Source organism: Mauremys reevesii, linkage group 9 (genome assembly GCF_016161935.1).
Source record: "Mauremys reevesii isolate NIE-2019 linkage group 9, ASM1616193v1, whole genome shotgun sequence".
Lineage (NCBI taxonomy): Eukaryota > Metazoa > Chordata > Testudines > Geoemydidae > Mauremys > Mauremys reevesii.
In genome coordinates, this window is record NC_052631.1 from 81,472,666 (window position 1) to 81,488,740 (window position 16,075).

General features: G+C 42.3%; 1 protein-coding gene across 1 annotated transcript in view; it reads right to left on the bottom strand.

Moving 5' to 3' along the window:
- MSN (moesin) overlaps positions 1–16,075 on the bottom strand; it is a 69,423-nt gene that overhangs the window by 17,553 nt on the left and 35,795 nt on the right. Inside the window, exon 2 of the mRNA XM_039488792.1 lies at positions 11,854–11,937. Coding sequence (XP_039344726.1) covers positions 11,854–11,937 — 84 coding nt within the window. The remainder of the gene's footprint in view (positions 1–11,853; positions 11,938–16,075) is intronic.

A 16,075-nucleotide genomic window follows, 5' to 3' on the forward strand; every position in this document is an offset into this window, starting at 1 on the left:
TGAAACTTAATTAGCTGAAAATGCTTTGCATGTCAAAAAGCCTTCATGTTTATCATTGTTTCATATGCTGTGAAAAGGGAACAAAATGCTTTACCGAATGTATGAAGTTGGCTAGTTTCACTGTAGCCTTTGCCCTGGTATTCTAGCTTCACAGCAGTACACACATTCTACCACCACATCCAGCAGCAGCAGCAATATGGTGGGCCGATTTGTTTAATGCCCACAAAAGTCATGTTAAACTTTTACTCTCTATGCCAATAACTACAAAACCCATCTTCCTGTCAAATCTAAACTAAAGTTATTTGTATCTAGAAATCCTGGTTGTGAAGGCAGCCTTTAGAATAGTTTATTGCTTTTAACAAAATAAAAAAAACCCAAAAAACCAAACACTATTAGTTTTATTCCTCCAGTTTCATTTAAATGTAAACCAATTTAATTTTACAGAGACCTGAAGCATAACTACTTATGTATCAGACGAAGCAGCCTGATCACAAAACTTGCATCTAATGTGTGCGCATCCTACCAAAAATAGATCCTGCATTTGTGTCCACATGCTTTAAGACTGATGTTTAAAGGTTGGGGGGAGGGGGGAGAAGGGGAGGAATAGCATGAGGAGTTCTAGAATGATACAGAATGAACCAACATCCTATAGAAGTGAAGCATAAACGTATACAAGTTAAGCAGCCCAGGAGCCACTATTCTAGAGAGAGAACCTTCAAATACCACTAAGAAGGGCCCAGCTGTCCTTTATTGAGACAGACATGGACTACTGAGAAGATACCTAATAAGCCCTCCTCCCCATCCCTGGAAAAAATAAAGTACTCCTCTCAAGGCTCTGAATTGCCATAGTATAGGTTTTAGAAAGGGTTTTGTGCAAAATATACATGTTGCTTGGTACTAGTCTAACTTCATTCCTCTTGGCCCAATCTACAGCCAAGAGAACATGCTCCAAGAACAATTTGAGAGGGAAAAATGGGTAATCTCATTTTCTGGTTGAACAAGAGCACCTACAAGGTTTCCCTCTAAGAGAACAATTCCTGGCTCCAGTCACCCTTTGGAAACCAAGTTTAATTTTGTATACAGTTGGTTCCTGAAGTAAATGGCAAAGCCACTTTTCCAAAAAGACTTCAGCACCACAACCACCCATAGCTGCAGAAAGAGGATGCATTCTGGGGTGGGTGGGTAGACCTGATGAACACTGCCCATGGAATCCTAGCTTTCCCTTATGGTAATGGCAAAAGGCATTGCTAACTTCAATCTTGGAGGCTAATGCATTAACCACTCTATCAGCCCTTTAAATGCTACTGTAATATTTCTTCAAGGAAATATTTCAGATTACTCTTGCTACTGCTGAGTGCATCTCCATTGGCTCCTCACAGTTCACTTATGTGCAGCACAAAAAAGGCTGCAAAAAGGTATTCCATAAGCCCCTTAATTGGGTGAAGTTGTTTTTTCTAGGTACCCCTAGGGAGCTTTGTCTCTGCTAAACTGTTGTGGCTAAAACTGTTGCTCCCTATAAGCAACCATGAAGAAATTGAAAAAATAAAAATTAAATAGACAAGACTCTTCCAACTTCTATTTGAAGTCCTTGTTTGTCAGTGAGATGGCTTAGAAGCCAAGTAATGCACATTGGAAACCTATCCCAATTATACATATAAAATGGGGTTTAAGTTGCTGTTACCACTCAAGAAAGATCTTTGAGTCATTGTGGATAGTTCTCTGAAAAAATATCTACTCAGTGTGCAGCAGCAGTCAAAAAAGCAAACAATGCTGGGAATCATTAAGAAAGGGATAGATAGACGACAATATATTGCCACTATATAAATCCATGATACACTCACATCTTGAATACTGCGAATTGGAAAAGGTTCAAAAACAGGGCAACAAAAATAAGTGGTATGGAAGGTCCGCCATATGATAGATTAAAAAGATTGGGACTTTTCATCTTGGAAAAGACAACGGGGGGGGGGGGGAGAAATATGATACATGTCTCTCCACACCAGTCATGATTTTATAAAGTAAATGTTATTTACTCCTTTTCATAAACACAAGAACTGGGGGTCACCGAATGACATTAATAGGCAGCAAGTTTAAAGAAAAGAAAGTATTTTCCCCCATACACACAACAATGCATAGTCAGCCTGTGGAACTCCTTGCCAGAGGGTGTTGTGAAGGCCAAGACTATAACAGGGTTCAAAAAAGAACTAGATAAGTTCATGGAGGATAGGTCCATCAATGGCTATTAGCTAGGATGGGCAGGGATGGTGTCCCTAACCTCTGTCTGCCAGAAGGACTGGGCAACAGTGGGGGGTGGATCACTTGATGATTACCTGTTCTATTTGTTCCTTCTGGGGAACTTTGCACTGGCCACTGTCGGAAGACAGAACACGGGGCTAGATGAACATAAACTGGGTCAGACCAATGGTTCTTAAGCATTACAGCATTGCTCTAGAATCCAGAATTACAGGAGCGATTCAATACAGGCTCTTTCCCCATTGCTATGGGCCTTGATAGGCTCCACATTTGAGTATGTGCTAGCATATGCTCAGCAATGAGCATAAAGGACAGTGAGCACTCTGAATAAGATGTAGTCACGGGGCTACAAGGGAGAAGCTGAAAATTTCAGCCATAACTCCTTAGAGTTCATAGCTTTCTGTTACAAGCCAGGTTTTAATTTCCCAATGTAACTTACTCAAAAAATATTTTCTTTCTGAAGCATGCCATAATCACCTGACTTTGCTAAGAAGCTTGAAATTTTCATTATTTTTATCATAAATAAAAGTCCTCAAATGAGTCCTACAACCTTTGTTTACTTTAAGGTTGGGTGGTTGGTTTTGGAGTTGCATACAGACAACCATTAAAACTTGGACCTCAAACCATGTATGTGTCAAACCAAATCTACTCTGGTCCTTTGTATCCACATGCGCCCTCTACCTACCTGAAATCTGCACACACACATCTTCAGACTCTTACTTTGGTGCTGAACTGGCTGTGCGTAAGGATTCCACGGGGATAGGCTTGTGGAAGCTGTACAGTACGAGCAAGTTGAAGCTCATAGCTTTAGGCAGTCCAGTGCCCATACCTACTAGGTAAGTAGCTCCACATAAACAGGATGTTACCATTTGACTTGACAAGATTGTAAAAAATCCTCAACTGAAAAGTGTAATGAGTTATGTTTGTGGATTCAATTATTTAAGAAAATTTTTAACACCTCTGTGTTCTAATTTAAGCCAAAAAATTTGAGTTTATGAATATCCAAACTTATAAATTCCTAGGTTCCCAAACTAGGGACTTAATTGATTCATTACATATTCTGTAGTCATACACCCCTGTGCAAAGAGGATTTAAAATGCTCACAAGTCTGGCATACTCTGTTTTGATGGTGTTTTACCCCCACTTGACATACCACGTAATTATGACCCCACATTCCCACTCAATCATGTTGTGTAGTTAGGACAATACCTACTTTCTTCACTTCATATGGCAGATACTGTATTATATAAAAATTGTCTAGGAGTCCCATACTCATGTCTTGTCCAGAAAGTATACAACACAATAAAAACAGAGTATGTGGTATTAGAGCAGTTATAAAATTCTAAGGGTAGATGTAGTAAACTGGACTGCCCAGCCCAGATCAAGGCTAGAGATAAATTTTTCTGGGAGGTACAGGGAAGAGCTGTCAGTGTTTCTTACTATCAAGAATTAGAAGCTTTGTAGGACTGTGCTTACAATATGGGAGAGGAATATTGTGATCTGACCTAATAAATCAGAAGTGCTATTGTGGTATGATAGATGCAGAGGCTTTGACTGTGGTAGGTAGAGGGCGCATGTGGATACAAAGCCAGAGATAAGATTTTGGGGAACCAAACTGTTTTTTGCTCAAAATAGGAGGGGTGTGGTCCTAAACCTCCACTGCATGTTCATTTAGGGCAATGAGTCAAATTTTTAAATATTTCCACTGGTTGCTGGCTACAATTCCCAACTTCCTATCTAATGCAGGGCTGATCCTCTGCCCGGAGGCATCAGTTGCCACTTAAGTGTTCACCAGTAGCTGATAGCTGCTGTCTCCAACAAGTAGTTCCAGAAACTGCAGAGGCTGGCTAGGGAGTCACTACCAGGGCTCTGACAAAGAAGTGTGATGTAGGCTGCACATCCAGAGGAGGTAATAAAACAGGAGGAGAAAGAAGTAGACTAACAAGACTGAGTTTAATTACTAGGTGCTGAACAGGTCAAAAGTAGAGCTGCTCTGTGGGTTGGAAAGAAGCCTGCAGCAGAGTAGGGCTGGGGGGGAAGTGGAAGGGGACTCTGCACGTCCGTTTTGAGATTTGGCTGTACGGTGTTGTACGAAGTCAAGGCATGCAGAAGATTGAATTCATGTGATTTTTTTTAATTTCAAGCAGCTTCCACTTAATGGTGTCTTATTGCTACTTCTGTAGGTAGGAAATAAAAAATTAATTCCACCAACCTAAACATGGATTTATTTGAACAAAACTATCTGGATTTAAATTCTAGTTAGAGAAGTCCAGCCTGCACACCACCACACCTTCAAAAGAAAAAAAAAGAAAAACCCCATCTGTACCAGGAAGAGCACCTCAACTAAGTCAACTACTGCTTCCTCTTGGTAACCACACGGTAGTCAAAGATAGTAAAACAACATGTAGCTGGTGGCATTATGGTAGGAAGAGTGTCTCAAAGGAAATATTTAGAGGGAGAATGGGATGGGATTGGGGGTGTGGGGTAGGATTCCGAAGCAGTTTAAAGGAACAAGCTACCTACTGAATATGCAGTTTGTCCATCACAGATAATCATTTACCCCATCTATAATTAAACAAATTTAGAATGAAACAAACAGTGTTCTGCACCATATGTAGCAGTACTGAGGGGGCAGAGACCCACAATGTAACAGTTACGTATTAAGAGTCTCAAGCCATGCTATATTTTACCTTTAATCCACACGCAATGAGGGCGTGGAGGGGGGGGAATAAATTGGTGTTGGTGTTGATGTTGCAGTCTTCATGCTAATCCACAAACTAGGGAGAGTTGCCATTTCACAGGTGCTTTACTGACCACTCTAACAGCAGTGAAGGAAGAACCACCCAAGGGCCATGGCTACACTTGCAAATTTGCAGCGCTGCAGCAGGGTGTGAAAACACACCCTCTCCAGCGCTGCAAATTGCGGCACTGCAAAGCGCCAGTGTGGTCAAAGCCCCAGCGCTGGGAACGCGGCTCCCAGCGCTGTACGTTATTCCCCACAGGGAGGTGGAGTATGGACAGCGCTGGGAGAGCTCTCTCCCAGCGCTGGTGCTTTGACTACACTTAGCGCTTCAAAGCGCTGCTGCGGCAGCACTTTGAAGTGCAAGTGTAGCCATAGCCAAGGAGCTAAGCAGAGTGAGGGCAGCAGAGTCCCTTGACTGACCTGTAGCTCCATAACTAAGGATTTGTCTACACTGGCACTTTACAGTGCTGCACCTTTCCTGGCTCAGGGGTTGGAGAAGGGAAAAAAATCCACACACCCCCACTCCCCACCAAGTGCAGCAAGTTTCAGCACTGTAAAGTGCCAATGCAGCAGCACTGGGAGCCACGCCCCTTGTGGAGGTGGGGTTTTTTTGTGTGTGTGTTTAAAAAAAAAAAAAAAAAAAAGAGCACTGGGAGAGCTCTCCTCCAGCGCTCTGCTGCAACTACACAAGCCACATTAAATTCTAAAAGAGCCTCCCATCAGTTATCTGTAGAGTGCTACAGTTTCACTATTCAGCTGAAAAGTGTTGACATTCAGAGGCATCTAACACAACTGAATAATTAGGAAAACACATAATACTGAGACCCTATGGAATAAACACATCAATAACTAGTACTGGTTTATACAAGTGCTATACGAGCACCCTGCTGACCATTTGCAACTGAAAATTGTCTGTGCATGTATGTAATTTTCCTAGTTCTATACTTAAGTCAGGCCTACAATTGCACGTGCAGTTGGGGGAAAACAAAAGCCAGATATTAGAAGTGAACAAAAGGCTGTAATAGAACCTATCTGAAGCTATTGGAGACCGGCAAGACAAAAGGACTCATGCATCCCTTGGGTGGATCAATACATTAATCAAAGTAGTTGGTTATAGAAATAACAGCTTAGAACCCAGACTCCATTACAGAAAGAGGCAAGCAGGAGAGTAGCCTTTATAGTCTCAGGCTGCTCTGTCATGGAGAAAGCTACCGAGTTTTCAACTTCTGCTAATGTTCAGTAGTATAGAAAAAGTAGAGGGAGTTTAACAAATGTCAGCACTTAAAAATAAACTACTGTGAAACCATCTCTGCAGCCAACCACAAACTCCACCCTGCTCTAGTGAAACCACTGTTTAATAAGATGAAAGTCATGGGAACTAACAGTGTCAGAATTAGTGTCAATTCATATTTGAAGTGATTTAAAATGAACACAGGGCAACAATTTTTTGCTGCACTTTTAGTTAAGGTGAGCCTGGTAGCCACAAAGAGAAGAGGTCCAATAAGCTCACTGGCAGGTCAAATATACATAATGTAGGGAGAGCTATACACAGGCTGCACTTGAATGTGTCTGAATGAAGTCAAATGCACATACTACAATATGTTCATATCCATTACAGTTGTGTATCAGAAGGTTTGACCACAAGCTGGGTGCTAGTTTTGCTAAGTTTAGTAAGAAGGGAACAGCTCAACTCAGATCTAACAAATTCCTACATTCAAAGTCTCATTTACTCTCAATGAAAGAAAGGGAATGCCCGTGCTAGGAGTCTGTTTGGAACGGAGCAGAAAGTCACCCCCCTTGACAAGGCTCCAGGAAGCATCAAGATTAGGCCTGAGAAGATCCCAATACAGCTACATAAAACAGTCTGGCTTTAGCAGTTCGGGGTGGGGGTGGGGTCTCAACAAGGTGCTGAAAGATGTGGCTGCCAGGCGCAGTGCAGAAGTGACTGCTGACCCAATTTTGTCCTAAGAGCATGCCATAACTTAAAGCAGCTAGTACAACTATAAGCCTAGAAGTAATTACACCAGAGCCAGAGCACCATAACCTGGTTCCATTTGGGTCTTACCCATTGTACCGAAAATCTCTTTGGTCAAGAGGCAAAGCCAACAGCAAACCTCAAGGCCCATGTAATGGCAAAGCAAGAGTTGCAGCTAAAATGTGCAGTCCAAAAAGTCCATTAGTAGCTGTGGCAAGAAATGCAGTTCTGAACTGCATCAGAGGTACATGTGTCATTTTACACAGACAGAAGATATGCCCCCTACCATAAAAGTCTACAGTCCAAATTAGACAGCATGCGGACAGGGTGGAGAAATGGCTCTAAGTTATTTGAATATGCATTTGCGGCTTGGCACAGGTCTACATCAAAAAAAAATGAGAACTACTAGGTAAGAACAGAAGAGAACGGTTAGCTGCAAGAAGTGAGCTTTTAGGAAAAACCACCTCACTCTTTATGCAAGTGCATTATATCAGGTGCAGAGGATAGAGAGCAGATGTAAAGGCCTTGGGTGGGGGAGGGAGGAGGAAGATACATGAGGTGCAAAGGAAAAAAAGAGACACAGGGATCAGAGAGGCAAGGTGATTGGCAAAGCGCTGCACAAGTGGTGGTGAAATCGAGGATGACAGAGCCCAGCATTGCAGAACTGTAGTAGGTAGAGGCATTTGAACTTGATGCAGGAAGAGTGTGGAAGCAAGAGAAGGATTCCAACCAGGGCTAACCAAACAGGCAGGGATGATTTGGCTGCAGTCCATTGAATGAGGGCACAAGTAGTATTTATAACTGAGCAAAAAAAAATTACCAGAGGACAGCCCTGCGCCCATTTCATGCCCCTCTCCCTTCACCATCCCCTGCCAGGTTAGATCATTTGGTAGAACTCCAGTATTTGGTTTCCAAAAAATCCCCAATTTAACATCCATCGTGAAGCTTGTTCCATGCATATTGTTGAAATTCCCTACATCAGCTGCTGCATCCAAGCTCTTTGGTCTTTCTAGTTATACTTATCAACTCATTATTTTACACGGTTCTATTCTGAGCAACAGTTTAAAATATTCCAATATAGCCCTGAACTCTTTTGCCATGTTTGGATTATAATGCCTGATGGTACTTTTCATGACAAGCGGTTCTCTGAGCCAGCTTAAATACAGAAGAACCTCAGAATTATGAGCACCAGAGTTAAACTGACCAGTCAATCACACACCTCATTTGGAACCCGAAGAACACAATCAGGCAGCAGAAGAGACAAAAAAGCAAATATAGTACAATCCTGTGTTAACTACATAAAAAAAGGAAAGCAGCATTTTTCTTCTTCATAGTAAAGTTTTGAAGCTATATTAAGTCAATGTTCAGTTGTAAACTTCTGAAAGAACCAACATAACATTTTGTTCAGAATTACAAACCAGGGCAGTCTTTGCAGGCTAGAACATTTGGTCAAGAAACAAAAATACAGAATAATCAGACTTATTTCAAGACAGGAGCAATACGTTTCCCATTGTTGCTGAAGCTGAATGGACTGTTTCCTTTGCAATCAAACTTCCCCCCTCGTGCAATTGTCCAGAGACAGTTTTTGAATGCCAGGGCAACATTAGAGGACAGATTAGATTCTTTATCATTGCACTGACGTAGCAGCAGATTCTAAAATTCCTCACCCCTCCTGCAGTTCAGCAGCTCAGCCTACGACAGACAAGAGGGCAGCCTTGATACCCATAAATGCAATGCCTACTTCTCATCTCACTCCTCAGTGTGTCTAGACCACTCACTTTTCCTTAGCAGAACCTTCATCTTCCCAACTCAAGAGCTTCCCTTTGAAGACACTGTTGTTCTGGAGTCCTTTAGCTAAATGGCACTTTCAGTGCCTAGCCCTCATCTGACTGCCCCAACCCCCAGTGCCATATTCCTAGAACTGCCAGAGTCAGAGTGAGGCAGACATGCACAGCTGTCAAGGACTACACACACCACTTTCACATACTCCCTGTGGAGTAAGCAGCAGGACATTACAAATCAGACAAGCTTCTAGATGGCAACCATAGCATGCTATAGCTAGATCATTCAACTGTCCATATATTGTGTATTAACCAGATACGGCCTACTGGGAAGCCTGCAAGAACCTTCTTTGCCCTTGTCAAGGCACAAAGTGGATGGACATACCACCATTTAGTGAAATTTCTCTCCTTTAATATTTTAGTATATATCTGACAGCTGTAATAATGCAGATAATTGAAAAATGAGACCTTGAGAAAGGTAGCAGAGGAACTGTTCTGTATCCTGGCTCTGATGTATTGTGGAAAACTTTAGTCATATACCAGTGTATCTTCCTCTCCTTGTGGGTCAAATTACCACTCATTCATTTAAAAATCTTAATGGAAGAATTTCAAGATTAACCCATTAGTGAAGCTTCTACATGGTTTTAAGATTCAGCCTTCTAATCTTTGAAGATCTGGTATCTCGACTCAACTATGCATCAGTCTTTTAGACTTTGGGTGAGGGAGGGAAGTAGGACCTTTAATAGTTCAAGTAATGGGGAGAAACCGGGGGTGGGGGGCGAAGGGAAGTAAGAGGCAAGCAGAAAAATATTTTAGTCTTGACAAAAATAAATTCTGCTCAAAAGTAGTGGCAAACATTTTCAATAAATGACTGTTTAGATTTAAACCAGGTTTTAGGCGCCTATGAAAAATGGTCTAAATTTTCAGGAGCTCCTAGCACGGCATAGCATTAACATGCCAGCTGTGGATGCTCCAAACCTTTTGATGAATGTGTGTCAGACCACTTAAGGTGTCAAAATATTTGGGCACCCAGGTAACTAAAAAAAAAAGCCAGTGCCTAAAAACAAGCTACATTGGCCAAAAATCCTCAAAAGCCAAATCGATACTGCTTTCTCCCTGGGCTATGAATGACAAAAGAACATCATCAATGATTAAAAATTAGAAAGTTTATATGATGAATGATAGATGCTTCTCAAATACAGACTTATTCACTGGAAAGACTAAATTCAGCATCAGTGTGTACTTTGTGGAAATGTTCTGCTACCCTAGGGGCACATAGCCATCAAAATTGCAGACCAACATGGACAAGATTCGGAACCCTCTACTCTCACTGGTTAACAGTTACACCTGCAAGAACATCCACTAAAGTCAGTGGTGTGCTTGCTGAATAGCATCTTACTCTGTGGGGTTAAGAGTATTAAAGCCTGACCCTTGAACAGTAGACATGGTGAACCCCACCTCACACCCCAAAAAACAACACAAGACAGTAGTTTCAAGGGAGGACAAACTTTGAGAACATCAAGCTCTTAATTTTATTCCATCATACTGCAGTAACACTTGAAATGCCAGATACAGAATGAACTAACAATTCATTGTCCCCTACACTTATTTGTGTACACTCATGCTGGTTGGTTTCAACAATGTCATTTCGATGGATCATGCAATGGTTATATTTAAAGGGTGGGTCACAAGGCTAGAAGTGTTCACATATTACTCAACGGCAGTAGCCTCAACAGCCCATCCAAGCCCTCCTTAAGTCAAGGCTTTGGGAAGAAGTAGAGGTTTAATTCATTGACTATCTTGAGGCACTGCTGTCACAAAAATAGTATACTAATCTGTCAACCTATTCCTCTATATTGCAGCGAAACATCAGAAGAGGGAACATTTACTATCTGCACATTGAAACAGTCAAGTGTTTGAAAGGAAAAAAACCTTTAAGTGATCTTGCGGTACAAAATTAAGCCTTTTGGTCTCAAATGAGATAGTCAGCTTTATGGGTAAAGTAACCATAATTGATTTTTCTTTCCTCACTAGCCCAGATGCGGTGCAAAGACTGGCCCCAGAATGTCTAGGGTTTCTTCTGAACCACACCCATGTTAAACAAACACATGAAGGAATCAGGCAAAAGAAAATGAAAATAAGACTTATTGTTCACAGAATCTTCTGCAAGCAGCCAACGCCTGTGATCTCTTCCTCCTTCCACCTCTACTGCATGCCACCTCCCCCAACGGCAGCTCGACAAAGTCCCTACTGTCTACAAGACATGATTGCATCACTCTCCACAGGCTGAACGGATGCTCTGAGCGGCTGGGCAGTAGCCTGGATAAGGCCCCTGGGATTACAGAGGAGATGTGTAATGGAGTCTGTCAGTTTCTCAACAGCTGCGATTGATAATGTCCATGGCTTCACAGCTCCACGTTTGGGCTGCATATGTCTCCCTGCTTCTGTTTAGCCTGAGCTAGAGGGGAGCGGGGGAAGGGAATCCACCCTGCCAGTGAGCATAGAATGCAGAGGAAAGCCAGTGCACCAAGATAAAGACAGCTGAACCTAGGAAGTGACTTACAGTAGTAAGAATCGCCTTGTCAAAGTCTGGCACATGTTATAGTGCACATCATTTCACTGAACTCATTTGCTGACACTTGTACAAAGGGGAGTTTTTATTTTGAATAGGCACGACTCTTTCAAATGCCTCCCAGGGGCTATTTCTACGAACACACCTACAATAAGCTAATAGATGATGGTAGTGAGAGAGGTGATTCAGGACAGTTAATATTTTTAAAAAATATGATGATTGTATATTTTAGCCTCTCCCCTCCTCTTGGTATGCAATTTGCCCAAGAGTGGAAGCACTTTGGGGGCAGATATAGCTCCCGGCACACTCAGAATTAAAATATACAAATAATGAGGTGGGGATAAAAAACCATGCAGTTCCTTGATGAGAGTCTAATGGCCATGTAGTCTCTTTTAAAGGCCTCAAATAAATAAGTCAGTGACGAGTGTGTGTTAATGGGTGAGGAGTTATGAAGGTGGGGGGGGGGGAGAAGAGAGGCGCTAGCAAAGTCAGTACTAAGTGCATGTTTTCTGAAGTTGTGTCACTTTACCTGATCAAAGAGCTGCTTCCCCGTGGTGTTGGGCTGGATGGCAAACTCCAGCTCAGCATCCATGGTGGTAACTCGCACACTGATCTGGAAGATAAAGAAGAGAAGAAAAAGTGGTTACAATGAGTGTTCCTATTTACAGGGAACATAGGGACGGTCATACTACATCACATCAGTGGTCCATTTATCTAGTCCCACCCACAGTCTACAACAGCCAGTGCTGGAGCCTTTGGATAAAAGGTGCAAGAAACCTTTAAGTGAGCAGAAAGCCCATATGGAGAAGTTTCTTCTTAACCTCCTCACTCTCCCTACCCAAGTCAGTGAATGGTTCATCTCTGCTATGAAACAGGAGCATTTACATCCCTTCTAAAAAAATTAATCCAATCTAAATCTAAAACATGTACATGTAAAATGGCATATTATAGTTTGTAAACACAGATTAAAGTTAGTGCTCGACAGAGGACATGCCAACAGCTTCCATCATATTTAAGAAGGGAAAGCACTTGAAACTGCTGGTTGTCTTCTCTAAAAACCCGCCACTCAGACCAGGAGATCCTACTCATGAGCCTATAAACATGCTCAGAAATATTAACTGCTTAAGCTGCTCAAGAAGCCTATCAAGAATTTGATTATATGGCTACAGCTTCCTTTGATTGAGGCAAGTTGTGTAGCCAAAACCCTGCCATGCAAATCTTGGGAGAAGTGAGGGCAAGAGTGTCAAGTTTCAGATTTGATAAGATGCAGAAGCTTGCCCACACATCACTTCTGTTAATGAGATAGGATCCCCTGGAAGTGTACATGCTGTTCACAAAGCTGTAGGACTGACAAGCTACCCTGTAGTTCTTTTGGACTACAACAGTAATGCCTTTCTACACAGTACCCTACACTATAGTTGTTTATTGAACACGAAATCTTGGTCAAGACCTCCCTACAGCAATCTACTAAACCTTTGACAGGTGGGGCAAGAGCATGAGGATCTGAGGGCTATGTAGTGTGTAAATTAGTGGCGTTCTATGTCTGGGAGACTAAAAACAATAAAAAACACCACACCACACCGCTCACAGTAAGAATGGGGCCTCCTTAGGGGTTTGGGGATGGGCCAGGGCCCTGTCAATAGTAGTTCCCCACTTGTGAGGTAATTCCCTTCTCTTCATGCATCAGTATAATGCCTGCGTCTGTACTTTTCACTCCATGCATCTGAAGAAGCGGGTTTTTTACCCACAAAAAAGTTTATACCCAAATGAATCTGTTAGTCTTTAAGGTGCCACTAGACTCCTTGTAGCCATAAAGAAGTTGTCAGTCCCAAATTAAAGGCACATTAGAGCCTCTATTAGACTATATATTCTACCCCCATGAGAGCTGCTTGAATCCTGTAGGGTTTCTCTAGGCATTTAAGGCCTTACTCAGGGCCGGCTCTAACATTTTTGCCGCTCCAAGCAAAAGTGCTGCCCCGCCCCGAGCATCGCACCCCCAAGTCCCCTGCCCCTCCCGAGCACCGCCCTGCACCACCCAAGTCGCCCGAGTGCCGTGCCGAGCTGAGTGAAGCCCGCCCCAGCCGAGCGCTGCGCTGCCCAAGCCCCGCCTCCCCCCAGCACTGCCAGGCCAAACAAAACCAAAAATAAACCCTGAGCGCCGCCCCGTCCCAAGGTGCTGCCCCAAGCATGTGCTTGGTAGGCTGGTGTCTGGAGCCAGCCCTGCCCTTACTGCAGGATAAAGTTAGGTCACTCAGGGGTGTGAAAGAGCCATCCCCCAAGCAACATAAGTAATGCCAACCTAACACCATGTACGTATCACTATGTCAGTGGGAGAGCTGCCACACAGCTACCGAGCTCTCTCCCATTGGCCTAGAGTGGTTATATTATGCAGCTGCATGGCTGTAAGTTTAGTGTAGCCACAGTCTAAGGTGGGACAGGTTCCTCTTTGAATACTACTGTATGACTGAGCTGTGATTCCATTCAGACCTCTCTGGAGCATCTATCAAATTAATTCAGTGCAGAGCTGCATTTTCCTAGGTTAAAAGGAGACTTCTTGTAGATTTGAGTGGGGAAAAAAAACAAACAAAAAAAAAAAACACATTCCTACCTGAAAATGGAGAGGATGAGTTACAAGAATGTGGGTGAAGCTAATGTTAGGACTTTCAGTAGCACCCCCACGCCCCCAAAAAGATGCAAGTTGTTTGTGAACCCATTTCTGTTTATATGGAAGGGAAAACCTCCAATACCTATGTACATTGTGCTTCAAGTATTTTTAGCAGGGTATTTTTAGAACAAGCTGTGTTCTAGTACTCTCCCATCCAGGACACCCAAGCCAAAATTTTCAGGATTATGCAAAACAAGATACCCAATGTATCAAAACTGATAATACAAAGAACTGTGCTATGGTTACCCCTGGCTTGCCAGGAGTCAAATTTTTTTAATTACAGTTACCAGCTCTCTTCAAGATGATCGACCCTTCCCAACTCTCCCTTCATCTCTATCTGCCCCCTCCCAAAGAAAAAGCCACTAAATGGGTTGGCTTTACTAATAAAAATTCGAACTCAAGTTTAGACTAAAGTTGTTAACCATGACACTAGAGACCAAAAAAAGCAAGTGTCAGAGAAATATTTGAGGAACCACCCAATACAGCTATGAATTAAGCTGGTTCAGAGTAATTTGTCTATCTAGAGATGTTTCATCACTACTAACATACCACCATTTCCTCTGCTAATAAGATAGCAGCACACAAAACTGTAGAACAGCTGTGGAAAGATGTGAGCAAAAGGCTTTATTTCTATTAATGGATGAACTAGTCAAATCCTAGATTTACACACAAGAAAAGATCGCTGTGCCCAAATATGTGCATTTCTGAACTAGATCCCAACAGGACAATTCCCCCACTCCCTGGGATAACCATGCTGGCATCTTACACTTTATTCTGCCCTAGCATTAACTGTTCCATCACCATGCAGTAAGAAAAATATCTTAGCCAAGCCTCTTTTGCCTTCTTTGGATAGCTTATAAGACAACAACTTTAACCCTATGTGTTTTGTAGTTCCTGTGCCGCACTCAGTGCTTTGTTAGGATATATTGAAATATCCTCACAGGAGGCTCTTCTAGAGATTCTGGGTATCTACATTGGCTCTACTTATTTGTCACCTCCTTTAGCATGGTATCAGTCAGTTGGACCCCACTGTGAACAGAGCAATTGTTCTTAATTGGCTAGTAAATACAGTCTAGCTAGGCATTCTTGTGTTGCCAGCTGAAATAAGTAGCCAGGAAGCAGCTACAGTTTTTCTCCCTTGTTCATGGCATATATGGACCAGAACAAGGATTTATTTTTTTAAACAAAGTCAACTGTCAGACAGGTTACACTCAATTCAGCCACAATTGTCTTTTGAATACTATCCTCTGCAATGACTTAAGTCCTCTTTCCCCAAAAGCTTTACTACTATTGGTTCCGCTCACTGGTGGAGGAGCAATCCATTATTTTGCTCTCCCTTTTACAGGTTTAAAAATGATGACTGCTGGCCAAGGACATCCTGGCTTGGACAAGCGATTTAGACTGATATTAGAGAGACAATGTTGGCTTTGACACTTCTGTCTTCTCCTGATTAATTGGAGCTGTGGGCTAAATTGTAGCATCTGTGGCTGGTTTATATCCTGGGACTGAATAATATTTTAAAAAACTGCTTTCCAGATCAGACCATAAAGTGAAGCTGCCTTGATGGATGGTAGTACCAGTCCTACATGCAGGATTCTAATCTTTTAAACCTATTTGTGCCCACACAGAGTTAAGATGCAATGCTTGACACTGCTACATCACAGTAATTGGGTATGCAGTAAGGGGCCTATTTTTACTTCGGTGCATTTAAGCCTATTCTACCACCCATCTGTTCAGTATATAAAAATCTTTAAAGATCTTGTAGTACTGAACATGGGTAACTATTTGAGAGAGTGAAATACCTGCATTTTCCACACTCTAAAGGTTCTGCCAACTATTTCTGCTCAAGCAGAGTTCAGTAAATGAAAAGTTCAGAAGCAGGCATAAAAATCTTGAGACCTATGCAGTTCTGCTTAATTCAGGGTATATGGATTCCAGCGGCCAGTTTAAATTGAGAGATAAGTAGGTGCTCTGTAAAGCCACCCCTAAATACAGTGGGGCCTCACTTGTCTGCACTAATAATTGAGGGATCTACTGAATAACTGAATTTTGTGAGTTAGCAAGAGATCAAGAGGGAGAGAGCTTC